The sequence below is a fragment of the Phalangium opilio genome, unplaced genomic scaffold, assembly GCF_054372755.1.
Source record: "Phalangium opilio isolate 3A_F unplaced genomic scaffold, DU_Popi_V2 ptg000070l_1, whole genome shotgun sequence".
Classification (NCBI taxonomy): domain Eukaryota; kingdom Metazoa; phylum Arthropoda; class Arachnida; order Opiliones; family Phalangiidae; genus Phalangium; species Phalangium opilio.
In genome coordinates, this window is record NW_028324182.1 from 1605595 (window position 1) to 1632291 (window position 26697).

The following is a 26697-nucleotide window of genomic DNA, read 5'->3' on the forward strand; positions in this document are numbered from 1 at the left end:
GCTGTGCGCGGTATTTGAAAGTATTCGTTTCAACCAAATAGTGGACTGAATATTTACACCGACAAATTCAAATATCTGTTTTGAACCAAATCCTCATTTGGTTGTAATGGCTCAGTTATCTTTAAAGCCAAATTTAGACCAAATATTTTGGTATTAGACCAAATTCAGAAAATTCTCCAGCCGCGAGAGAGTGGTAGCTTCCGTAAAATTGACTTCCAGATTGGCGAATCACGTTACTTTATGCTGCTGTCCGCTGATCGGGGAATGACGGGGACTCCTCATCAGTCCTTCAAAATCTTTCCTCTTGGTACTCTGATACTGCTCTGCTCTCGCTGCGGCGGTTGCCGATTACTCCGGGCCGTCAGGTGACTTCCGCGGTTTTTTTCTAACTCTTTTGGATCTTGGAAATCGGGCCTTGGCCAACGGACTTGAAAAGTTGAAAGTTGAACGGAGAGGTGCAAAAAACTGGTAAGTATTGATTAATTTAGATAACCTCACCCCTTTTTATTAATTTCTGAAGCAAATTCTACGAACAATTATTTTGTTACTTCATAGTTAAAACGAAAACATGGACCATGATTATACATTGAAGGAATATCTGCCAGATGAAATTGATAATTTTGAAGTTGTTAATAAAACTGAAGAAAGTGGTATATTGTCTTCTGAAGAAAACCTACCACCTAATCAAGTTGAAGACGGCATTTACCGCGATATTGTTAAAAAAAGGAAAAGAACCATTTACAAAATCCATCAGCTTAAAAACCTCGTCTGGAGATAAACAAAAACATTCCTAACCGTCAAATTATCTGTTCACTGGTAAGCTATATGCTGCAGGCCCATTGAACCGAATCCCGTTGGACCGAACATAGCCAAAATGTGCGGGTTTATTATCTTAAAATTTGCATTGCTATTAAACAATATATTTTTAACGTCGTATTTTAAAACCGAATTTAAAAATACCTCTTTTTGTTTAAAGAAAATACCCTTTTCCTTAAGCTTGCGTCTATCAATACATTTTCCTATATAAATAATGATACTATGATGGTCAAATACCAATTTTAAAAGGATGCCTCTATTGTAACCGAGCCGCATCAAAGCCAACCTGAAATGACCCGTAAAACAATCAGTATTTTGGAGAAGGCATATATTTATTCTTCAAGGAACTTAGTAAATGCGGCGTTAAATGTTCCAGAATCTTTATAAAAATAATTTGTTGGAAAAGGCCCGCTTTTATTATGCAAGGACCTCAATGAAAATAAAAATATTTTGGAAAATCGGTTATCCTACCACTTCCAAACCTAACCTAACCTAACCCAACCCAACCTAGCCTAACCTGATTTGACCTAACCTTAACCCTCTAAAATATTAACGTAATTTTAATAAAATTTACGTAAAATATTTCAAATACTCAAAGGCCATTATTGCAAAAGTATTTTCATTACTTTATAGTTTCCCTCACTGTCTAACGTAACTGCAATTTTTTTCAAATGAAATTAATAATCAATTGCATGAAACTATTATTACGTAGTTTACTTTTTCTTTCGGGGAATCGATCCAAGGACTGTCGCACGGTAGTCCGATACTTTTCCACTGCGCCACGGTGAGACGAAAGTTTCTATCGCTAAATTAACATATATAGCCTTATAAGTAATAATAATATTCCTAATAAAAAATCCCAATAGGCAGAAACCGCACAAACGGCGGGATTTAAAATCATATTTCAGATAAAATCTGTCGATTGGGAATTCGGTCGAATGGGATTCGATCCAATGGGAGGACACCAGCTAGCTTCTATACTATTTTAGTTTTTTGATGGATGAATTGTTATTGCAGAATCGGAGCCTGATCCTCCAATTAATGTGTTACCTTCGTCAGGGACAATCTCTGAAAACCAGGATGAGGAGAAAAAGACTCTTATAACGTCACGCAGTTATCGATTATGCATAACTCCGCAGGCAACAGTTGTCAACCCTGAAACATCCAGTTCTTCTCCAAATGAAACTATTACAATACCTCGAGCTTCCAAAACAAATTTTTCAATTAAAAAGTTCTTTTTGCCAAATACTCAACATAAAGACAAAATACCTGACTGTGACCCATCTGATCTAACAAATCTGTCGTGCATTAATTGTTCGGCTGTTGTTCCAATTAAGATAAAAGAAGCCCCAAAAACTTTGAATAAACCATTTGTTCCTAGTCCTATAAGCTCAGCGCTAGCCACAGGCAGTAAGCATAGCCTAATTTGGCAGTATTTTACAAGCGATCCAAGTGATAAAAACATCGCCATTTGCAATATTTGTGATATCCGTTTGAAAAGAAACCGAGAAACAACATCACCCGTGTTAAACCATTCAAAAATTATTCATAAAATTCAACTTGAATGAATTGAAAACAAAGGAAGTACTGTTTCAAACGACAGCCAGCCAAAATTGAAAGACGTAGTCTCGAAAAATACACCCTACAAACCATATCATCCTAAAGCTGTGTTAATTACCACTAAAATTGCTCGAATGATAGCTCTTAATTTTCAGCCATACACAATTGTAGAAGATCTGGGTTTCAAAGAATTCGTTAATACTCTGGACCCTCGATATAATATCCCAAGTAGAACTACGTTTTCAAGATCTATCATACCGAAGCTCTATGATGACACTGTACTGAACATAACAAATGAAATACAACAAGATATTCGATGTGTTGAATAACGGTCGTTCACAACCGATTTCTGGACTTGCAAAGTTGGTGATAGTTACATGGTGTTAACAATAAATTATTATGCAGAAAATTTCATTCCAAAACAGTTTACCTTGGGCTGCTATTGATGATTCAGGCGCCAATATTTTTAGTGCCGTCACTTTACTGTTAGCGGGGTTTAGTATAGAAAGTGAGATGAAGAATCAACATTGCAGAGTCATACCCATTTTTGCAGCAACTGACAACGGTAGTACCATACTTACAGCTGTTAAAAGATCTAAATGGAAATCTGTTCCTTGCTTTGCACACACTCTGCAACTCGGTATTTAAGATGGCTTTAAATTTCTGGGACTGGATGGTCTAACTGCGAAGTCCAAAAATATTGTATCTCATTTTAAACGAAGTCATAAAGCAAACGGCTTGCTAAAAAAAGCAAAGTGAAATGAATGTTCCTGTGAAGCAGCCATGGAAATAAGGTTTTTTTTTCAACTAGTCCTCGGGACCAGCGACCCCGACATCAGCAATATTCAAACTGATCCCTAAGACCAGTTACCCCAGTGCGATTTATTTTACTACTGGTCCCACTTTAAAATTATTTATAAATATAAAATTACATGGTCCCAAATCATTTTTAACAATTTTATTTAGCCATCTTTGACTACATTATCGTACGAAAGCCAAAAGATTATCGATTTTCAACCAAAGTTATCGTACGCTCCGAGCGCCTTCAAAATAGCGGTGTTCTGATTGACCTTGCATTTATACTAAAATCGGTACCAATTACAAGGGTCCTGAAGGAGATGGACAAATAACGTCTCCGAACGTTTCTCTCATCCTGCCTTTGGACTTAAAATATGAATAATTTCATCCTATTTCACCTTTTTCTTCCTCTAGCGAGCCTTTTGTGCGCAGATTAGTTAGATTTCCCGCTAAATTATCGTACGCCGAAGCTGAATTATCGAATTTAGCGTACTAGTTCATCGTCATAACTATCGTACGCTTCGAAAAAACTCTTAAAATTATCGCATTGTACTATAATTATCGTACGTCTGGCAACGCTGTACTGATTTTACACTAAATCTGAAACTACGACTAGGAGTAGAAATAATTAGGAAATAAGATTAAGACTCCTTGCAATGTGAAAGGAGTCGAAATTTGACGAAAACCTTGAATTAATAAACTGGTCCCCATTCAATAATTATCAAAAATTAGAATTAATAAACAACTCCCTAGGACTCGTGACCCTCGGTTTTTGAATAAAAAAACTAGTCTGAGTAATTAATAAAGTGGTTTTGGACCTGTAAACCTGTGTTATTTCCATGGCTGCGGTGAAGTGCCTTTTCCAAGACGTTTGTTCGGGACAGTAAACATAAACTTAATAACAACCGAGAGTAAAATATCAAACTGTGTATTTGTTTAAAACAGCGTCGAACGAATTAACTATACATTATTACATCATAACAATAAGTGACCCTTCGTAATACATTGCGGTTTCATTATATAGTTTGTTAAAAAACATGTTCGTCGGTAAAAAATGGGTTCGTTCGTTATCTAAATTTAGGCGTAAAGCTATTGTTTAAAAAATTAGTTTTTTTTCAAAATAAGCTCCCAAACATTCCGGACACCTTAAAATATACATTTTAAAAGTTACAGTAAGTGTGTATGTTCAAGAATCCAAAGGCACGGGACATAATTTCGTTATTGGGCGTTTAAGTTCTGAATCTGCTGTCTTGACGAACACAACTCTGACCAGTTGATCAATTCCCGGATGGACATTAATTACTCTCGCCATTTTCCACTTGGTAGGTGGAAGCTCTTCCTTTAATAGCACCAGATCTCCGACTTGTAAATTCCGGTTACGCTTGGTCCATTTCGGTCGTTGTTGTAGTCTGGATATATATTCTGATTGCCATCGTCGCCAAAAATGTTGCACCATCTGTTGACTTAACTGCCATCAGATTTGTCTTGACTGTAGTAACGTCTGGTTCAGGTATTGCGTTTAAGGCGACTCCGATCAGGAAATGGCCAGGCGTGAGTGCGGAAAGGTCGGTTGGGTCTGATGACATCTGTGCTAACGGTCTTGAATTGAGGCAAGCTTCTATTTGACAAAGTATGGTCTGCATTTCTTCGAATGTTAATCGCGTTTCTCTAATGACTCGCTTTAGATGGTACTTTATCGACTTCACTCCGGCTTCCCAAAGTCCGCCGAAATGAGGAGCCATGGGTGGGTTGAAATGCCAAGTGATCCCTTGATCTGTCAGCCATCGTGCAGTAGTTTCATTTAATGTGCTCGCTGATATGTCTTCAATGAACTCCTTAAGTGCTCTGCTCGCTCCAATAAAGTTTGACCCACAGTTGCTGTGAATACTGGAACAGATCCCCGGCGAGAGATGAAGCGCTTCAATGCGGCAATGAATGCATCTGTAGTCATATCGCTGACTAACTCGAGGTGTAGGGCGCGAGTGGCAAAGCAGGCAAAAACGGCGATGTAGCCCTTGAACGTCTTACAACCACGACCCTTCATGGCTTTAATGGTAAATGGACCGACATAGTCGACTCCGCAGTTCAGAAAAGGTCTTCCAGGATTTACTTTTGTAGCTGGTAAACTTCCCATGAGTTGGCTGACAGTTTTTGCATGCTGTCTTACACATCTGAGACAGCGTCTGACGTGGAACCGGACAGCATCTCGAAGGCCCAGAATCCAGAATTTTGACTGTATTGAATCCATGGTTAATTGCGAGCCTCCATGTGGAGTCTTGATGTGTTCGTCGGTGATAACCAAATCGTTAAGTTGACTTTTTCGGGGAAGAATGACAGGGTGAATCTGGTCAATAGATACTCTTCCGTTCTGAATTCGCATCCAACTCTCATAATTCTAGTGTCATCTAGAAATGGAGTGAGTGGTAGAAGTTTACTAGTTGAAGGCAGAGGTTTCAATCCCTTTAAGAGTTGAACCTCTTCATCGAAGGCATTGAGTTGGGTAACTCTTATCCAGTGATCGAGCGCTCTGGTAGTCTCAGTCTTGGTTAGTGGTCCCGTTTCTCGTTGTGATTTGGGCGTTCGTATGTTGGTGATAAATCGCTGGATATATGCTCGTACATGAATTAGAGTAGGCAACGATGAATATTTTGAGAGCAAGCTTTGGTCCAGTTTGCAATGTGTCACGATTGTAACTGTATTTCTTGCTTCAAGACTGCACTCCTCGGGTTCTGGTTTTGATGGATCGGTATTTGGCAGCTCTTTCCGAAGCCAATCTGGTCCGTGCCACCACAGTGGATGACAGACGAGTTCTGATGCCGTGACTCCGCGGGAAGCACAGTCGGCTGGATTGTACTTCTGATACTCTTTTCGTGATGAACGTCTTCCAGCGTTGAGGTGAATCAAACCATGCCAGTACAGTTTGACTGTCGCTCCAGCCATGAACATCGGGAATAGTCTTGCCAACTGAATCTTGGATCAGTACTATGAGTCTTGCAAGTAGTACTGTAGCGCAGAGATCCAGTCTTGGCAACGTAGTTTGCTTGAGGGGTGCAACTTTAATTTTGGCAATCATAAGTTGTATGTTGATTAGTCCAGCATCATTGGTAGTCTTCATGTAAACTGCCGCGGCGTAGGCCTTCTCTGATGCGTCGCAAAAACCGTGCAAACTTGACCTCCTTGCATTTGTATAGTAGACAAGGGTAGCTCGTCATCCCAATCGTTCTTCATCTGCCACATTTCTTGCAGTATCAGTTTCGCCTGAATAATAACGGGTGATGCTAAGCCCTAAGGGACGAATACCATGCGGTATCTGATAAAATGGTTCGCTTGGAGGTCGTAGCTCTAGTCTTCGGAAAGTTGACAGGGAACGACAGGATGTCCGTGGCCGGTGTCCAATGAAGCCCCGAGGTTTGTATTGACTCAGCGCTGGTAAGGTTCAAGTGAACTGCGATTTCTCCGAGCTCAGGTGGTACTGCTTCTAAGATGGCTACATCATTTGAGGCCCATTTCCGAAGAGGTAATCCAGCTTCACGTGTAGCTTGCAATAATTCTCCTTGTAATTTTAATGCGGATTCTGTGTCCACGGCTCCAGATAGCAAGTCATCAACGTAAAAATCCTTAGCCAATGCATGAGCTGCCAACGGGTATTTGGTTTTAACGTCCTTGGATAATTGTTGCAAGGTTTTGGTTGCCAAGTATGGTGCCGAAGCGGTCCCATATGTCACCATCAGAAGTTGATAGTCTTGTATAGTGTCTTCCTTCTGACGTCTCCAAAGAATTCGTTGGTACTGTGTGTCTTCTGGTTGAATCAAGATCTGGCGATACATTTTCTCAATGTCTGCAGTGAGAGCCACGGCGTGAGTTCTGAATCGGAGTAACAGACTAACAAGATCGTACTGAAGTTTTGGGCCAACCAGTAGTATATCGTTCATTGATTTTTCGCTTGGTATCTTCGCAGATCTGTCAAAAACGACTCTTAGTTTGGTGGTAGTGCTTCCTTCCTTGAAGACTGCATGATGAGGTAAGTAATAAACATTCTTTATAGGAATTGACTCTGCTGGTACGCTAGGTAGTCATCCATGACGCTTCTGTACTTGTCATACATCTCAGGATTCGCTTGTAACCGCCGCTCAGTAAGTTGGAATCGTCGTAGAGCTCTCGTTCTTGACTTTCCAAGATCTTCTTCCTTGTCCTTGATAGGTAGCATCACGATATATCTTCCAGCAGGATCTCCACTATGGTTGTCATGAAACATTTCCTCGCAAATGATTTCTGATGCTGTGAAGTTTGGTCTTGATCCAAGTTCTTCTAGTTCCCAGAACTTAGCAAGTTGGGTTCAGAGTTGGACATGACCTACTTGAATGAAGTTGTAGGAGAGGTTGCACCTTGACATCCCAGTGGACCAGCAACTGCCCAGCCGAAAACGGTATTCAACGCTCCAGGACTTCCACGGTTTGCCACGAGTTTACCAACTAGAACTAGGTCCAAGTAAACGTCAGCTCAAAATAATATGTCAATGGAGCCAGGGAAATTGAACGTCGGATCAGCCAACTGGACTCCCTTGATATGTGTCCAGCCTTGTGGATTGAACGCCAAGTTTGGCAACGCTGCTGTTACGTGGTTGAGTATTAGCACTTGAATAGTGACATTGAAATTCGGCTCTGTATTGGAGTGGATCTTCAACATTACTCCACCACGTGAATGACTTGTTCCTGTCCGACCAATTCCGCCAATTGTGACTGCTTCTTTGAAGTTGTAATTTCTGAGTGATTCTCTCAGAAATAAAACTTGCTTGTGATCCGGAATCAATTAGTGCTCTAACTGACCAAAGATGTCCATTCGCTGCTTGGACTTGGATGATTGCTGTTGGCAATATGACTTGTGATGCTACTTCGGCTTGTCGGGATACATGTGAAATGACATAAGTGTTTTGCTTGGCACTTGATGTTGACTCCATGTCATGCGATGGTTGATGTAGTAGGGTATTATACTTTAAATCAAATTTTCGACATTTTCCTGACTTACAGTCATTGTTCATGTGGTCGTCCTTCCGGCAGTTGAAGCAGAGGGAATGTTTCTTGACGATGTTCCATCTTTCCTCGACCGGTGCCGTTAAAAGTGACGGACATTTGAATGCGTAATGGGGTTGAGTGCAGATAGGGCACAAAACATCTCGTACAGCTCCATGATATGAATTGGTATTCCGTTTGGAGGTTGATGCTGGGTTGCCCCGTACAGTCGTTGGTTTGGACGCGGCTAATGCTCTAGCCCTTTGCTCTAGGAAGGTCGTCAACTCTTCGTAGGTTTAAAGTGTAGTACCCTTCAGTGAGAGTTCCCATTGTCGTCGAGACTCTTGATCGAGTTTCTCACCGACCACGTGAAGTAGAATTGAATCCCAGTATTGTACCGGCTGGTTCAGAACCTTTAGTGCGCGAACACACTCTGCTGTCGTGTCAATCAATCGCCTCAGAGATGTTGATGACTCTTCCTTAATGCTTGTCTGGCCGAATAGGCGCCTTAAGTGAGCTTTGATGATTTCTCTGGTATTATTGAAACGGTTGAGAAGGATGTCCCAGGCTTCGGCGTAGTTCCCGTCTGTGACAGGTATTGACTGGTTTAGTAATAGTGCTTCATTCCGTAATGTTGACTTTAGATACTGGAACTTTTGAGCCCCTGATAATAATCCATTGTTATGGACAGTAGCGCAGAACAGGTCGTGAAATGGTATCCACTCGATATAATTTCCTCCAAAGACAGGTAACTCTAACTTAGGCAACTTGATATCTGCAACTGGTTGGGTATGTTGTTGTACCGCAGGACTTTGACTGTTTAGCGTAGTGAAGAATATGATTAGAGTCTCCGTTCGAGTAACAAGATGATGTATTAGAGCTCATGAACTTCGAAGTCTTCCGGTGAATACGTGACGGCAATGTCTTCATGAACAGTCTCTAAGTCTTGGGTTAGAGTCTTGACCTTCTTCTGAAGTAGTGCTGCTGCGACTGGTGATATAGGTGAATTGTTATGATTGGCAATAATAGCTTAGAGTCTGGTGATCCGTCTCTTGATGATTCGCCTTCTGTTGAGGTAACTGTCCATACCTCTTGATTATCTACTTGTTGAATTTCGAGTTCACGTTACTGCTTCCCACGATATTCAGATGAGTTGGTGTCTTCAATTAACTTGTAAGGTTACTTGATGAATGACATGTGTATCCGGCTCAACGGACCATAAAATGTTCGCGACCGTAAGCATAAACTTAATAACAACCGAGAGTAAAATATCAAACTGAGTTTTTATTTAAAACAGCGTCGAACGAATTAACTATACATTATTACATCATAACAATAAGTGACCCTTCGTAATACATTTCTGTTTCATTATATAGTTTGTTTGAAAAACAGGTTGGTTGGTAAAAATTGGGTTCGATCACTATCTAAATTTAGGCGTAAAGACATTGTTTAAAAAATTAGTCTTTTTTCTCTAAATAAGCTCCCAAAAAACGTTGAAACTCGCTGGAATAGTAAATTTTACATTCTCGAAAGACTTGTAGAGTTGAGAGAACCTGTGACTACAGTTTTGATTTTCAATGAAAAAGTTAAACTTTTCAGTGGAAGGTAGCTGAAGCCCTTACCAACACTTTACGGCCATTTGAAGAAACTACGAGATTAGTTTCAGGAGACAAATATCCAAAACTAGCTCTAATCTACCCATTGTTAGCAGGTTTAAACACCGAACTTAGCCACTTGATAAGTGAAGAAATCGGAAATGAGAGATCTGAAACCCATTCAACCCAAGAATATTATGATGATAAATTTGTGAGGGCATTTTTATCAAAATTTAATGGAAGACTTCCTGGGTACCAAAAGGAAAAATATTTACTCCTTAGTATGATTTTGCATTCAAGTTACAAGGGTCTAATTTTAAGCCCAGATGAGTTAACATATGCTAAAGGCTTACTTTGATCGGAAATGAGGGTGTAGGCTGGGTAGGCTACAGCCTACCTGTAATTTCAGAGGGGCCCCGAATTAGGCTCCCATAATATTAAGGCGGTAGTCAACTCTTAACAGGCTGAAAAGGGTCATTACCCGTCCCTATTATCTAACGAACCACAAATGCTATTAGTTAGTGGTTTTGAATAAAATATAAATTGAAATGTTCTTTAGTTCATGATATATTTTTAATAATGATAGCATGAGAGATTAATTAATATTATTTAAAAATGAATCGCCTTACTTTGAGTGTTCCTGTACCTATTATCTCAAGTTCTAATAATGCGAATGACATAAACTTTAGTTCTGACGAACTATAATAGCCAGACGTAGTTTATGGTATAATTTGAGATTTTCAAGTTTAATTGTTTTTAAATTACGATAAGAAATGTATATTCGAACAGTGTTTCAAGCGTAAACTCGAAGATGTCGCTACAAGCAACCTCGTATATAAATAGCTTAGGTTAGGGTTCGGAATTTCATGCCCCATTTTAACCCCCCATTCTGAACTTGAAAAAATATTTAGTGTTTTTCCATTGTGCTCTCAGAGGTAGTGGGGCTCCGGCCTGGGGCGTGTTTTTAGTGGGAAAGTTTGAATTGAACTTTAGCTGCTGGACTTTTCATTCTCCCGACTGGACCGACTCCAGTTTCTATATTAGTAAAAGAATATTGAAGACGAGTAATTTGGCTTGTCTTTAGATACCAATTTGAACCTGTGTTTCTATCTTATTTAAGCTGTTTAAAATTATTAGTAGGCCTATTTTAATTAGTATTTTAAAAGTCACGTCGCTTGAGCCATAAACCATTGTCGCGCAAAAGATGTAGTAAACACATACGAGGAAAAAAGTCTAGAAAGTAAGTATATTATTTATATTGCTTGAATAATTATTATCTTACAAGAGTCAATTTGATCTACTCCTATGTTCAATTTAGATTGCTTAATCTAAACTTTATTAGCCTCTAATCGTACTAACGTTTTCAGTAATGCAACTAAAGACATGCCCACAAACGAAGTACAAATAACTTCTGCGGTTGAAGAGGAAATAGCGGCAGTCGATGCAACTCAAAATTCACATAGCCCCAAAACCCTTGTTGAATATGAATGTGCTAAACACAAATTTCCTGACCACTCTACTCCAATTACTGCGTATCTCAGTTCAAAAACTGAAGCATGTAGTTCTACGGAACTTAGCTCGATCACCAAAACCATAACCTCAAAGGATATGTCCCACGACAACGAATTTCTAAATTTGGCCCAGGACACATTTTGTGGTTTACTACAAACTCCAACCAAAATAAGAGAAGATGGATCCAAAAATTCTAGTTTTGGTTTCATCGAAGATCAGATTCTTTCTACTTGCGCAATAGACGAAACTGCTCTGCCCGATCTTTAAGAAGAACCGTGGACACCCCCGCAACGAACATTCGTACCGCCTAAACCAAATGAAGCATTTTTGCAATTATCTGGAAATCGTATTGTGGATATTCGACATTTTATCAACGCTATTAGATCAGTGGATTCGCATCGTTGTGCAAGAAACATCGCAGAGAAATTTGAATTCGTCGAAGAACTTACAAATGGCCTTGTATCAGATTTAGTTTTCGAATGCAGATATTGCTCGGAAAAACGAGTCATTTCAACGACCGACGGCGATAACAGGAGTTCGATCAGAGGAAGACCTCGAATTCACCATCATGGTCAAAAACCTTCATCTTTGACCGACCACAAAAACAGGCCCCTCAATCTGAATTACTTAAGCTGTATGGGGTGTTGTTTCCATTGGGAGTGGCTATGAAAATATGGACGAAGTTCTCTCAGTTATGGGAATACCAAACATGAGCAAGTCTACCTATTTGATGAGGGAACAAGAAGTAAGCATAAGAATATTTTGATTACTAATATGAACATAACTAAATGAAACCACCTATTAGAGAACCAGGTTTTTAGAAATCTCAAATCGTGTTCATATTTCTTCGTTACGTTTACTTCTCTAGGGATGATAGACTTATTTTATGCTAATTCCTAATTTATTATCATTAATTTTATAGCTATGGGAGATATCACTGAAGCAGGAAATGGAGGCGGCTGGAAAACAGGAAAAAGAAATAGCCATATCAAAGGGAGACGTTGCGAATGGTATTCCATTTATCACAGTAGTAATAGATGGAGGATGGTCTGAAAAAAGCCATGGCCATCGGTACACTGCGAAAAGTGGAGTTGCTTGCATAATCGGCGCGGCAACTCAAAAGCTACTTTACCTCGGAGTGAGGAACAAATATAGTTCAATATGCGCCATGACCAAACCTGAAACGCAGCCGAGGGAACATAAGTACTATAAAAACTGGGATGGTTCGTTTCCGGCTATGGAAGCTGATATCTTGATAGAAGGTTTTAATAAAAGTGAAGAAATGCACGGAGTCCAGTACCGCCGAATTATTGGTGATGGTGATTCTTCCGTCCATAGTAATATAAACGATTTGGTCTACTATGGTACAAGTGTAGGAAAAAGCGAATGCGCAAACCACGTGGTTAGAAATTATCGCTCAAAGCTCTTACGAAATTGCTAAAGACCAAGGTGCACTTACTAAGGACACGATAGTCCGAATGGGAAAATCTGTACGAAAGGCCATAGCTCATGTTGCGAAGGAGATGGATGACGAAATAAACGGTTCTGACGATAAAGACATCCTTGATTTAGTAGCCATTCACAGAAAATATGCGAATATACTTCGAAAATACGTAAGGAACACACATTTACACGTTTTTGGTCGCCTCAATTCCTCTCGTCCGTACTTTTGCAAAAAACTGGGCCTGACAGATCTAATCTTCTAACGAAACCGTTGGAGCTGAGAATTTTAGGAGCCTCGCAGCGAGTCCAGGATTTGGCTTCCGCTCTAATCTTAAATGAAACGAATAACCTCGCCGAAAATAATATGTCGTTGGTTGCCAAAGCTGTAGGAGGGAAGCAAGTATGTTTCATTTGAAGAGGATCTTATCCAACTATGTGCACCGCTGCCGGACTCCAACAGCATTTGGGTAGATGGTGGCATGTCAAACTCATCAGGGAGTATTCGAACGAAACACCGAGTCAGGCAATTAAACATCACGCTAGAAAATCAGCAAGGCAAAAGAAGTTTAAAAAAACTCATTTGGCCAAGAAATTTGCGTTAATGGCGGAGGCAGAAATTCAGACATCCACAAAAGACAAAAGCAATTATGGACCAGAGTGCCAGAGGCCAGATATGAAAGAGGATGACTTTGAGCGTAGGAAAGATGAGGTTTTGCAAGAACTGAAGGTTACTGCTAGGGTTGTAAGTCGGAAAATTTTCCGAAAAATTATCGTGCTATATTTTTTCCGGAAAATTTTCCGTATTTTTCCGCTATCGGTTTCTCAATTAAAAACTTAAATATTTAAAATTTTTCAATTAGCTTTCTTTTCAAAACATTCATTATTTTGTTTTCGGTGAATTCGGAGTGGAAAAAATTGTCCAAGGGCACAGAGTCTAGTGACCCCTATTTTCTATAGCAAAAGGTCACTCATTGGTTATCGCTTGCATGCATAGGGTTACTGTTTGCTCTTATGAGGGTAGAAGGCGTTAGCGAGTCAGAGACCAAACCATTAAGAGCAGTCTGGGAAATAGCACACTTCCTCTGGTCCAAAACCAGTTTATTAATTGCTTGGACTAGTTTTTTAATTCAAAAAGTGGGGGTTACTGGTCCTCGGGACTAGTTTATTAATTACAAAACTATAGGAGAACAAAGGTTGGGGCCAGTCCGGAAACCAGTTTAATATTTCGGACACTAGGGGGTCACTGGTCCCAAAGACTAGTTTAAAAATTAACCTTATTTCCAGGACTGGTTAAGAGACCCAAGTGAAACTAAAAGTTATCAGGCATAAAGGATAGTGATCGTCTTTAAAATCTTTAAAAGTTTGATAAATTGACTCAAAGCTCACTTAATTGCTAGTTTTATATTTTTCCTATTCGCGGAAAATTTTCCTCTTTGCGGAAAAGTTTCCGGAAAATTTTCCGCGTTTTATTTTTCCGGAAAATTTACAACCCTAGTTACTGCTAAAGAACAAGAGGAACTCCAAAAAAGAACCACCAATCAAGGATAGTGTAAAGTAGGGTTGTAAATTTTCCGGAAAATTTTCCTCTTCGCGGAATATTTTCCGCTAATCGGAAAAATATAAAACTAGCAATTATGTGAGCTTTCAGTCGATTTATCTAACTTTGAAAGATTTAAAACATTCTCCAGTTATTTTGCCATCTTTAGTAGATTTATTAAAGTACCACCAAATATTAGTGGTTGATTTTCCCATAATTTGGGACTTTAAACAGGGTTATCAAACTTAATAACATTAACAACATAACACCTCCTTTCCCTTACAATGACGCAGACGATCACTATCCTTTATGCCTGATAATTTTTGTTTCACTTGGGTCTCTTAACGGTTAGGTCTCGACTCTCTAACGCCTTATACCGTCATAAGAGCAAACAGTAACCCTACGCATGCAAGCGATAGCAAATGAGTGAGCTTTTCCTATAGAGAATAGGGGTCACTAGACTCTGTGCCCTTGGACAATTTTTTACCCCTCCGAAATAATGAATGTTTTCAAAAGAAAGGCAATTGAAAAATTTTAAAGTTTTAACTTTTTTAATTGAAAAACCGGTAGCGGAAAAATACGGAAAATTTTCCGGAAAAATATAGCTCGGTCATTTTGCGGAAAATTTTCCGACTTACAACCCTAGTGTAAAGAATGGCAAATTCTGCGGAGACCAAGAATAACAGCTTCGAATCATGGCACTATTCTGAAGAGAAATCCCACTACTTTACCCTAAACCTTTTTCGAACCGTGCTACTAATTGGGGAAAGGCGAAAGAAAGGGAAGCTGTCCGAGAGTACGAAAATGCCAAAAACGTAAAAGTGGAAAAATGTGGTCTTTTCGTCGATATCGACAATGGTTTTCTCGGAGCCTCTCCAGATGGATTGGTTGGAACCGATGGTAATATCGAGGTGAAGTGCCCATACAGCGCTAAAGACATAAAACCAATAGAAGCTTCATCAAAATTAAAAACTTTCTGCTTAAAATTAGTCAACGGTACGCTTCAGTTGAAACAAAACCATAGCTACTACTATCAAATGCAAGCGCAATTATTTATTACGAGACGAAAGTATTGCGATTTTGTAATTTGGACTCCGTTAGGGATTGAAATAGAGAGGATTTATCCTAAAACCGATTTCTGGGCTAAAAACGTGAAAAAACTGAAGAGCTTTTATGAAAACTGGATGCTACCGGAAATAATTGATTCACGTCATCAAAAGTCGATGGAAATAGAATGCCGAGGCGTTAGGGTTACTGATATGAGAAAGGAAAAGCAGCGATACAATGAACCCCAAGACATAGAGCTGGAAGCAACACAACTAGAAGAAATGGAAATCCAGCTCTATAGTGAGGAAAGGGGTACATTTTATTTTTTTGAACTTTTTGTTTTTCGAGGTTATATAAGGAAAAGCAGGAAGATTTTATTTGGCCACCCGGGGAGTTTTTGTTGGTGAGACATAGACATTATGTTACACTAATATAGGGAACCATTATCCATATGCACCATTATCCATATGCACCACTATCCATATGCACCATAAAGGATATGAGTAAAGATATTTAGATTAGAGAGAGAATCAGTTGTCACTATAGACCCGATGCGGGTAGGTGCTTTTCGATATTGGTCCCGGTGTTCGTGTAACTAAAAGAAAATAATTGTATTAAAGATTTAACTAAATAAATTAACTTAAATGAAATGGATCTCCACTAAATATCTACCTTATACATTAACATGGTAGCAGAGCGTGGTTGGTTAGGAAGCGTGGTGACCAAGGCTTAGACGGAGGTATTTATTATGGCGGACAATTATCATCTTGGAGGCACGGTATCGTTTCGGAATTTAACGGACGATAACTACGAGGTATGGAAAATAGACGCGAAGATGATGTTATTGGACTGTGGATTATGGGGTATCGTAGCCGGTACGGAAGTGGCACCCGCGGCAACAGAACCAGCTGATGTAAGGGAGCGTTATGCTTGTAGGCTGGAACGGGCCTTTGCGAAAGTGACTCTTGCTTTGGATGATGAACACAAGAAAATCATAGAAGATGAGACGTCGGCTAAGGCAATTTGGGATAGTCTTAGTGACCTGTATCAACCCAAATCTTTGGCTAGGATAGCTAAACTACGATCTCAATTTATATCGATTAAGTACACACCCCCGGAGACGATGGCAGCATATCTTGCTAGGGTAAAGGCAGTTGCTAACCAACTATCATTAGCTGGGAAACCATTGGATGATGATGACGTTGCTTTCCAAATGGTAAATGATCTACCACCAGAATATGGCACTATTGTTAGTGGATTATATAATCTTGGGAAAACCGGCTTCACTACTACGAAAGTCAAGGAAACACTCTTAGCAGAATATGATCGACAAAAGCATATGACATCAACGGATGAGACGCAACAAACAACGGCCATGGTAGCTTATAGAGGGAATAAGCTGAAGAATCATACGAAATCATCACCCGCAATAATGGATCAGAAGAATCGCTGTCACAAATGCCACAAGATTGGTCATTTTGCCAGGGATTGTCGTATAACAGAAAGATGTCACAACTGCAACATGATAGGCCATTGGGCACGAGACTGTCGCAAAACTCGTCACCCTAATCAACAGAGACAAGGGAGATATTCAAGAGATTCAATGACATACCATCATGCTATATTATCTAGTAGCCAGGACGTTACCTATGAAGTAGACGGGACAACATATGGAGGCGCACACACACATTACGCCACAGCGACAACTATGATTACACAAGCATCGAAGGAAGAAGGATGGGTGTATGACTCTGCCGCAACGCATCATTTTTGTAATACGAAGGGATGGCTATACAACTATTATGAAATTGAAACACCCATAACAATTGCGCAAGGAACAGTTAAGGCGGTTGGGAAAGGTGATGTGGTATTATCATCTCAGCTCAATAATAGAGAAGTGCGGCTAATTCTTAGAGACGTCATATACGTTCCACTATACACAAGAAACCTTATATCCGCAAGACTAATAGATGAAACTGGATTTAAGTCAATCATAAAGGATGGTATCATACGAGTCTACGCCAAGAACCATGATCTGGTACTGAAAGCGACGTTAGATTCTGACAGCAACTTATATGTGGTAGAAGCTGTGACCAGAACGGATCTACCTCATGTATCACAATCACAAGCAAGGAAAGGACGAGAAAAACGACACGCAGAATGTAATCTCAGAGAGTATGCAGCCAGTATGGCGTACAAGATGGCGGCCACTGTTAAGTCGGAGGAGCCGTGTTTTTTCGCTCTCTCGTCTTTTTTTGGTGGGGATATTATTTAAAGATATAAATGAAGACCATAATGTAAAGTGAAAAAAATGAAGACCATAATATAAAGTGAAAAGTTATTTATTTTCTTTAAAAGTATAGGTTTTAATATTAAAGATACATTTTCAATTTTCATATTAAAATGTATTTGATTAATTCTAAAATAATTTCGTCTATCTTCGTAAGGAAGAAGATAAATTTTAATATTATTTTTAAATCTTACGCAAGGCATCAAGTCGTTCTTTGATATACAAAGCGTTAAGTTGTTTTCTAGCGTAGAGTTCTAGGACTAGTCTTTTGAGATCTTTAGTTTTAACTTTAAAGGTATGATAAAGTTCTTCAGTGTTTTCCATGGGTTTTTCGGGTGTTTTTTCCTCGGTCTTGATTTCGTTATTTATATTTTTGGTGTATGTTTCTGTTTCATCAAAACTGAAGGGTATATTTTTTGTTTGCCCACCTCTAATAAAGTTGCATTTGGGGAAATGTTTTAAATGTTCTTCGTAAGGATTATCATCGGGTTTCCATGCTAATAATATTCCATCGCATTCGAAGCACTGTACAAGATCGTCGGTATGTAATGAATAAAATCCCGCTCTGCTTAAAGTTTTTATATAGTTTCCGTCTTGAGGCCAGGAGTAAAAAGTACGATATCTCTGCAGCTCCGAGTTCATGATGAGGAATGAAAATGATTATGGGAATATCCAACTTATACATCTGCCAAACATTTCCCCCCCCCTTTTTTTTACCTCCCCTCACACATTCCAAGCATTACCCCCCCCCCCACATTCCTTAATATATGAAATAAAAGAACACAGTATTAAAAAAAAGGTGACACATTTATTTTTTAAAGATACAAAAGAAATTACAAAGAGTATTTTTTAACAAAAGGACTAAGTTATTCTTTACGGGCGCGTTTCAACATGTTTGTAACAATGATGTCATTTTTCAAACCATCTCGTCTAAAACGCTTCATGAATGATTTGTGGCTCTTTCTTTTTGTTCTTTGTATTATATAGGCAATACAGTATAGTCCGCATGTCGAACTTGACAAGTTTTGTAGTCTTCTTTTGTTAAACGACCATTTTCTAGAATTTCTTTTAACAAATTCTTTAATCGAAGGGAGAAAGTTTCCTAGAGCCAGTGAGTCAAAATAATAACCACGGCTGTCGGTAATTCAAGATGGCGGCCACTCAAGGGGGAGGAGTCGGTTTTTCCCGGTCTCTCTCTCTTTACCTGTCAATATTTGATTGATTGTATAGGCTTATAACAAAAGATGGTTTTGTAGGAATAAAGACCATAATATAAAGTAAAAAATAATGGCAATTTTTATTTTAATTACTAATCACAATTAATAAAAAGAAGTCTGCAGACAAAAAAACCCCAATTAATTAAATGCTTAAAAACTATACAATTATATACAACTTTACAAATTTAAATTTACTTAAGATACCCGTAAGGGGTCGTGGTGTAGTCTGGGAAAACTCTGACTTTGTCGACGACTACTTGATATGTTTTAGTTTGATCAATTGTAATTAAAGTATGATTAGGTAATCGTCGAATTTGGGGGCCAATTGTTACTTGTACTGAGTTCATTTCTGGTTGCCCATGATTGTTTACACCTAACAACTTTTTCATAATATCAAAATTGACATGGTTTTCTGTTGACGAATTTAAATAAAAACCTTTAACTTTAATTATGTTGGTGATGTCTCACGCGGTAATCTAAAACACGATCTCCGCCATTGGTGGACATTCTTTGCGACAGGTCTTTACGGCTTGAAAGGTGATGACCTAATCATCTTTATCGAGAGATTTTCTTGGAAGCCGGGGTTGATATTAAGCCTGAGGGTATATTGACTGATGCTTATTTTATTGTCCTTTCTTCAATTGGCTACATACCAGGTGGTTTGGGACCTTAAAAGGGGGCGTGGCTAAACCATTTGTATTGTTATCAATGGAATCTGTATTTGGAGTGATTTATGACTCACACAAACGTGTTAAGACATTCCATCGGCTTTTTATTTATACGTAACCATGTTCATACGTTCTATGGTAGATCGTGAAAGATAGGCTTATGCTATTTTAGGCTTATTCTATGGTAGATCCTGGTAGGCCTATGCTGTATTAGTTCTTGAAAGATAGGCTTTTGCTAGGTATATTCTTTGGAAAATGCTGACAAAATATAGTCTTATGCTAGGTTATTCTATGGTAGATCCTAAAGAAAGATAGGCTTATGCTAAGTTATTCTATGTTAGATCCGGAATGATTGGTCTATGCTAGGTTATTCTATGCTAGATCCTGAAACACAGGCTTATGCTAGGTTATTCTAGTTGTATAGGTTGAAGAATCAGAGTTTGATTACTAACGGTTTTTCATACGATTACTACTAAAATACACATAAATATTGATTAAAATACTGGCATTTATATAAAACTACCTAAAAGACACGATTTTTACCCTGCACAAGTGTCTTATTAGAAAATAATACTGAATTTCATACGAATATTACTAAACTACAAGGGATTTATATAAAATACATGCAAAAGTTATAGCTGAATACTGGCTAAAATACACATGAATATTTATTAAAATACTGGCATTTCCATAATACTACCTAAAAAAACCACCAATTTTACCATGCACTAGTGGCTTATTATAAACTAATGCTGAATTTCATACAAATGATACTACATTACAAGGGATTTATATACATTACATGCAAAAGTTATAGCTGACTACTACTAAAATACACATGAATATTTATTAAAATACTGGCATTTATATAATACTACCTAAAAAAACCACCAATTTTACCATGCACTAGTGGCTTATTAGTAGCTAATACGGAATTTCATACGAATATTACTAAATTATAAGGGATTTATATAAAATACATGCAAAAGTTATAGCTGACTACTACTAAAATACACATGAATATTGATTAAAATACTGGCATTTATATAATCCTCCCAAAAAAAAACAATTTTACCCTGCACTAACTAATACGGAATTTCATACGAATATTACTAAACTACAAGGGATTTATATAAAATACATGCAAAAGTTATAGCTGAATACAGGATAAAATACACATGAATATGGATTAAAATACAAACATTGTTATAATGCAAAGTGAAACATACCCTTTTTTATGAAGCAAAAGTTGATTTGTATTAACTATGATGCTTCCACAATTCTATTTCATCTCGAAAGTCACTGTTGTACCTGATTTAAATCTCTGGTGAATCATCCGTCCAATTGTAACACGGGCACAAGTCCTTAATCCGGTATTTAAACTCACCGCACAGAGTACAAAAGTTTCGCTCGTCAAGAAGATGTCTTCGCTCTTTTTGGGTCGACATACGGATAAGGTTTTTAGACTGAACTAAAACACAACGTCTGAAGTGCGCACAATCACGTGATGTGCAGAAATAATTTAATTGGCCGCAGTCAGGCACGTCTTTTAAAGTCCCATCACAATGAGGGCAGTGTAGATGACCCGTACGTGGCATGGGGACATACCCTAGTTTTTTGAGGTTTCCATGAACATTTTCGGCCATACCGAAAGAGATGTGGTCAAATGAATGAAATATACCGGAATATTGCTTATTATGCTAAAAAACTTACCGATCTTAACATTTCAGAGTAAAGTATACACGGATATGGCTAGACTGTTTCATATGTTTTCTATTTAGCACACATTTTAATGGACATTTTTACCAAAAAAGAATTACATATTACGTAAGGTGCATTGGAGGAAACACGGGTTTGTCACCTGTGAAGCGTTGTTTGCGAGGCCCAAATTGATTACATTTAATACAATTAAAATCGAGGGACGTTTCGTCAATGCAGTCGTCGCAGACCGAGATGCTAACGCATAAGATGGCTTGATGCTCGAGTATCTACCCGTTATACGAAGGTATTTACTACCCCCCGCCCCCGCAAACCAATTTTTTGAGGTGTTTACCCCCAATAAACCTCCCCCCATCTGTGACGTATGCAATATCTTTGAAAATATTCTTATTTTAATTAAAGAGGACCATTATAAAAAATGTACATTACACAAACTAACAATTACGAAAACCGTTCTCCTTTATGATCTATTATTTTGTATGCCAATAAGAAATCCATATTTAAATGCAATAAACTTAACTTAAAAACATGATAAAACTTGTCGGATAATTATGAAAATTCATAAAGATCTCGTCTAACCGCTTAATCTCTTTTACACATTTTCCGACATACTTTGAAGCATCTATTTTTTCACTATTGTATGGTTTGATTGTAGGCGTATTTTTATGTCAGTTTTTGAAACCTTAGCTAAATCTAGTATACACAATTGTAATAAAATACACAATACAATAAGAATCGTTGAAATGCCTATTTTTTCTCATTGCTGAATGGTTTGACTGTAGGCGTATTCTTATGTTAAAGTTTTTGAAACGTTAGCTAAAAACTAGTATACACAATATCACGAAGAAAAGTTTGAAGATTTATCTAAGATCTCGTACGCATTCTTGGTACTTTAGACGTTAATGCTTTAAGGGCACATAGGTTCAACAAAACTATAATTATCTGTCTAATAAGTTTAGCCATGGGCTCATTATTTACCTTTACATCCCCTTTTAAGACAACTGTCAATATACCTTTTGTGGAGAATGTTTGACCGCCTGACATTAAAAGGAGATTGCTGTCTCTGCATTTTTAATCTTCTGTCGAAAACACAGTTCTTTTGTTATACCGACTGTTAATTTGAGAGCAACGATTGGACCTCTTAAGAGCTATTATCATACGTGTTTCAGCATGCCACCACACTCCGTCATGTGATTTATATTCTATAGCTAATATACTGAGTGAAAGGGCTTTGAAAAGTATATAAACCGCACTCCAACCATTTGGAGAATCATCATTTAGGAAACTATCTTCTTGGTAACATGAAATCTGTAGTAGTTGACTTTGAGTATCTACACGGGAAGGACGAAAAATGCAACCTCGCAGGCGATCTGATAGTTAAAGAACTAAGTTGTGCTACTGTTACTAAAATTCCAGGAATAGTGTCATGGATACTTTTACCGCCTTATAGTCAATCTACGCTTCCTTCGTCTACACAACGACTCAATAACTACATCACCAGAAATTTACACGGAATCTCATTTGGACGAGGAGAAACGCCTTATCATAATCTTCGTCGCTGTCTCATGTTAGGTACCCGGTTCGCAGACCGTATATATTGCAAGGGTAATCAAAAATGTTTCTTTCTTTTTAATATTTTAAATAAAGAAGTCATAAATTTGAATAACGTGGATTGTCCAAAGGCCATGGATATAGATGGTGAGACACGTGTCACCTGTCTCTATGACCACCAAAGAAACACGTTAGCCCGTCATCGTCCGTGCGCATTGGAAAAGAGCCTTTTATACGCTGATTTCGTATAGATGCTTCAAAGTATGTCGGAAAATGTGTAAAAGAGATTAAGCGGTTAGACGAGATCTTTATGAATTTTCATAATTATCCGACAAGTTTTATCATGTTTTTAAATTTTTACAATTTTTTTTTCTATACTTTTTTCATTTCTCTTTGGAGTTTTTTATCCAGGTAAATTCCAATAGCTTAATTGAAACTGAAAACCACGAAAGCTATGTCTATAATTACAATGTCTATATTTGTGAGTAGACTAGCATATACTTCCACAGGAAATACCCTAATGGCTAAGTACCCCAGTAGGAACTATGTCACGGTCGCGACCCTGATACATGGAAAAACTAAAAGCGTTAAAAAATCATATGTTTTTATTTAAATTCCTCTTTTATATGGTTTTTTAGAACATTTAAATGCTGTTTGGTTTAATTAACCATGATGGCCATATAATTTTATTCTGTTCGAGTCTCCATTTGCCTGTTTAACCAATCAGAGTTTGGTTGAATTATCTAATTTCGCTTATTGTGTATCATATGGTACAGATGACAAAACTAAAAATCCAAAGACATTGTGAAGTATAACAACGCGAATGCGAAACACTATGTAGTAACAATCATAAACATGAATGTTAAAATTCAAATTTGGTTGTTTTTTTTCATTTTGTGCTAAATTTCTCAATAGTAACGAATATGTTTTTCAAAACCACGATTAACCGTAGGTACATACGTTATTATAGCAAAATAATTAGATTGTTTATCTCATATTTAACGTAAGAAATAAAATTCTCAGAAGAAAAGGCAAAACCAACGTTCATGCTAAAAAGTCTGCCAATTGAATTAACGCCCCAATTCCTACTAAGCCACAGAGAATGTTAAAAATATATTTAAGTTATAAAACTAAGCGAACTTTGCAAATTACTCTACTGAAGATCAAGTACAAAAAAACCCTCTTTAACTATCTTTTCTTATTTTTAGGGAGGTACTGGTTAAAAAATGTTTAGGTATCTAGGATACCCCTGACAATTTATTCATATTATAGCAACACTATTCTTAATGCACGTGGTAAAACAAAGAATAGATAGAAAATTAATACAAGCGATGTTAGAATTGCGCTTCCCCCCCCCCTCTCCCACAAATAGTAGATATACTACGCCTGGTTTTATTAACCTCTGTGAGTGCTAGAGTACATCAAATTTAAAGGAAATAGTTCACTATTCCTATACATCAATGGTTATATAAAATGGATAATTTCTAGGTCTGATTAATCAGTTGGATTTAATGATAGTTTTTTAGTTTTAGAAACATTTGTAAAAATAGGGAATACCCCTCTGTTACAATATTAACTTATTATAACATAATAAGGAACATATAGCCATTTATAAAATAAATTTCAGTTATAAAAGTTTACAAGTTTTTTTTGAACTTTTCATAATTTTAATATTTTTTTTAACTTTATATTTTTAATTATTTTGCCTTTTTTATTAACTTTATTTTTAAATTATTTTACCTAATTTTAACTTTTTTTTCAGTTTTTTTTCTGCAAATATTTTTGAACACTTTTGTTTAGCTTTTTTTAATTTTTAATATTTTTTATGCATTCTAATAACTACCAAAAATGTCGAAGCTGATGAATATTTTAATAATCACTATTACGAATGTAAAAGCCATTTAAGGTAGATAACCCAATTCTAGCATTTGCGGCGGGAGGATAGAAAATTGACTCAGAAGTTCAAGTCTGTTATCCTTCCCTATATAGGGATGGATAACTGACTTCGCTTCGAAGTCAGACTTGAACTTCTGAGTCAATTTTCTATCCTCCCGCCGCAAATGCTAGAATTGGGTTATCTACCTTAAATGGCTTTTACATTCGTAATAGTGATTATTAAAATATTCATCAGCTTCGACATTTTTGGTAGTTATTAGAATGCATAAAAAATATTAAAAATTAAAAAAAGCTATACAAAAGTGTTCAAAAATATTTGCAGAAAAAAAACTGAAAAAAAAAGTTAAAATTAGGTAAAATAATTTAAAAATAAAGTTAATAAAAAAGGCAAAATAATTAAAAATATAAAGTTAAAAAAAATATGAAAATTATGAAAAGTTCAAAAAAAACTTGTAAACTTTTATAACTGAAATTTATTTTATAAATGGCTATATGTTCCTTATTATGTTATAATAAGTTAATATTGTAACAGAGGGGTATTCCCTATTTTTCCAAATGTTTCTAAAACTAAAAAACTATCATTAAATCCAACTGATTAATCAGACCTAGAAATTATCCATTTTATATAACCATTGATGTATAGGAATAGTGAACTCTTTCCTTTAAATTTGATGTACTCTAGCACTCACAGAGGTTAATAAAACCAGGCGTAGTATATCTACTATTTGTGGGAGAGGGGGGGGAAGCGCAATTCTAACATCGCTTGTATTAATTTTCTATCTATTCTTTGTTTTACCACGTGCATTAAGAATAGTGTTGCTATAATATGAATAAATTGTCAGGGGTATCCTAGATACCTAAACATTTTTTAACCAGTACCTCCCTAAAAATAAGAAAAGATAGTTAAAGAGGGTTTTTTTGTACTTGATCTTCAGTAGAGTAATTTGCAAAGTTCGCTTAGTTTTATAACTTAAATATATTTTTAACATTCTCTGTGGCTTAGTAGGAATTGGGGCGTTAATTCAATTGGCAGACTTTTTAGCATGAACGTTGGTTTTGCCTTTTCTTCTGAGAATTTTATTTCTTACGTTAAATATGAGATAAACAATCTAATTATTTTGCTATAATAACGTATGTACCTACGGTTAATCGGGGTTTTGAAAAACATATTCGTTACTATTGAGAAATTTAGCACAAAATGAAAAAAAACAACCAAATTTGAATTTTAACATTCATGTTTATGATTGTTACTACATAGTGTTTCGCATTCGCGTTGTTATACTTCACAATGTCTTTGGATTTTTAGTTTTGTCATCTGTACCATATGATACACAATAAGCGAAATTAGATAATTCAACCAAACTCTGATTGGTTAAACAGGCAAATGGAGACTCGAACAGAATAAAATTATATGGCCATCATGGTTAATTAAACCAAACAGCATTTAAATGTTCTAAAAAACCATATAAAAGAGGAATTTAAATAAAAACATATGATTTTTTAACGCTTTTAGTTTTTCCATGTATCAGGGTCGCGACCGTGACATAGTTCCTACTGGGGTACTTAGCCATTAGGGTATTTCCTGTGGAAGTATATGCTAGTCTACTCACAAATATAGACATTGTAATTATAGACATAGCTTTCGTGGTTTTCAGTTTCAATTAAGCTATTGGAATTTACCTGGATAAAAAACTCCAAAGAGAAATGAAAAAAGTATAGAAAAAAAAATTGTAAAAATTTAAAAACATGATAAAACTTGTCGGATAATTATGAAAATTCATAAAGATCTCGTCTAACCGCTTAATCTCTTTTACACATTTTCCGACATACTTTGAAGCATCTATACGAAATCAGCGTATAAAAGGCTCTTTTCCAATGCGCACGGACGATGACGGGCTAACGTGTTTCTTTGGTGGTCATAGAGACAGGTGACACGTGTCTCACCATCTATATCCATGGCCTTTGGACAATCCACGTTATTCAAATTTATGACTTCTTTATTTAAAATATTAAAAAGAAAGAAACATTTTTGATTACCC

General features: G+C 37.1%; 2 protein-coding genes and 1 long non-coding RNA gene across 3 annotated transcripts; 1 reads left to right on the top strand and 2 right to left on the bottom strand.

The window, feature by feature from the left end:
• The first annotated feature begins 403 nt into the window (after positions 1-403).
• Positions 404-2475, top strand: LOC149661015 (uncharacterized). The gene is made up of 3 exons (XR_016369057.1): positions 404-468; positions 556-816; positions 1834-2475. It is a non-coding gene; the product is annotated as an uncharacterized LOC149661015 (long non-coding RNA).
• A 2075-nt stretch (positions 2476-4550) lies between these two features.
• LOC149661016 (uncharacterized) lies at positions 4551-5422 on the bottom strand. The gene is made up of 2 exons (XM_089843654.1): positions 5139-5422; positions 4551-5061 (listed from the first exon to the last, which is right to left on the bottom strand). Exons 1-2 carry the CDS (start codon positions 5420-5422, stop codon positions 4551-4553), a joined length of 795 nt encoding a protein of 264 aa, XP_089699780.1.
• Positions 5423-6285: 863 nt separating this feature from the next.
• LOC149661017 (uncharacterized) lies at positions 6286-9113 on the bottom strand. Its single transcript, XM_089843655.1, has 6 exons — positions 8987-9113; positions 8494-8769; positions 7727-8451; positions 7228-7495; positions 6537-7183; positions 6286-6459 (listed from the first exon to the last, which is right to left on the bottom strand). Exons 1-6 carry the CDS (start codon positions 9111-9113, stop codon positions 6286-6288), a joined length of 2217 nt encoding a protein of 738 aa, XP_089699781.1.
• Between the last annotated feature and the right edge of the window lie 17584 nt (positions 9114-26697).

What these genes read in the sequence shown, in the direction of transcription:
- LOC149661017 (XM_089843655.1), bottom strand. Translation starts at nt 9,113, where the DNA reads ATGAAGACATTGCCGTCACGTATTCACCGGAAGACTTCGAAGTTCATG. An exon ending in TAAACAGTCAAAGTCCTGCG is followed by an intron (nt 8,770 to 8,986) that starts GTACAACAACAT and finishes TACCTGTCACAG; the next exon opens with ACGGGAACTACGCCGAAGCC. An exon ending in ATGGGAACTCTCACTGAAGG is followed by an intron (nt 8,452 to 8,493) that starts GTACTACACTTT and finishes CGACCTTCCTAG; the next exon opens with AGCAAAGGGCTAGAGCATTA.
- LOC149661016 (XM_089843654.1), bottom strand. Translation starts at nt 5,422, where the DNA reads ATGGATTCAATACAGTCAAAATTCTGGATTCTGGGCCTTCGAGATGCT. An exon ending in ACTCGCGCCCTACACCTCGA is followed by an intron (nt 5,062 to 5,138) that starts GTTAGTCAGCGA and finishes GATCTGTTCCAG; the next exon opens with TATTCACAGCAACTGTGGGT.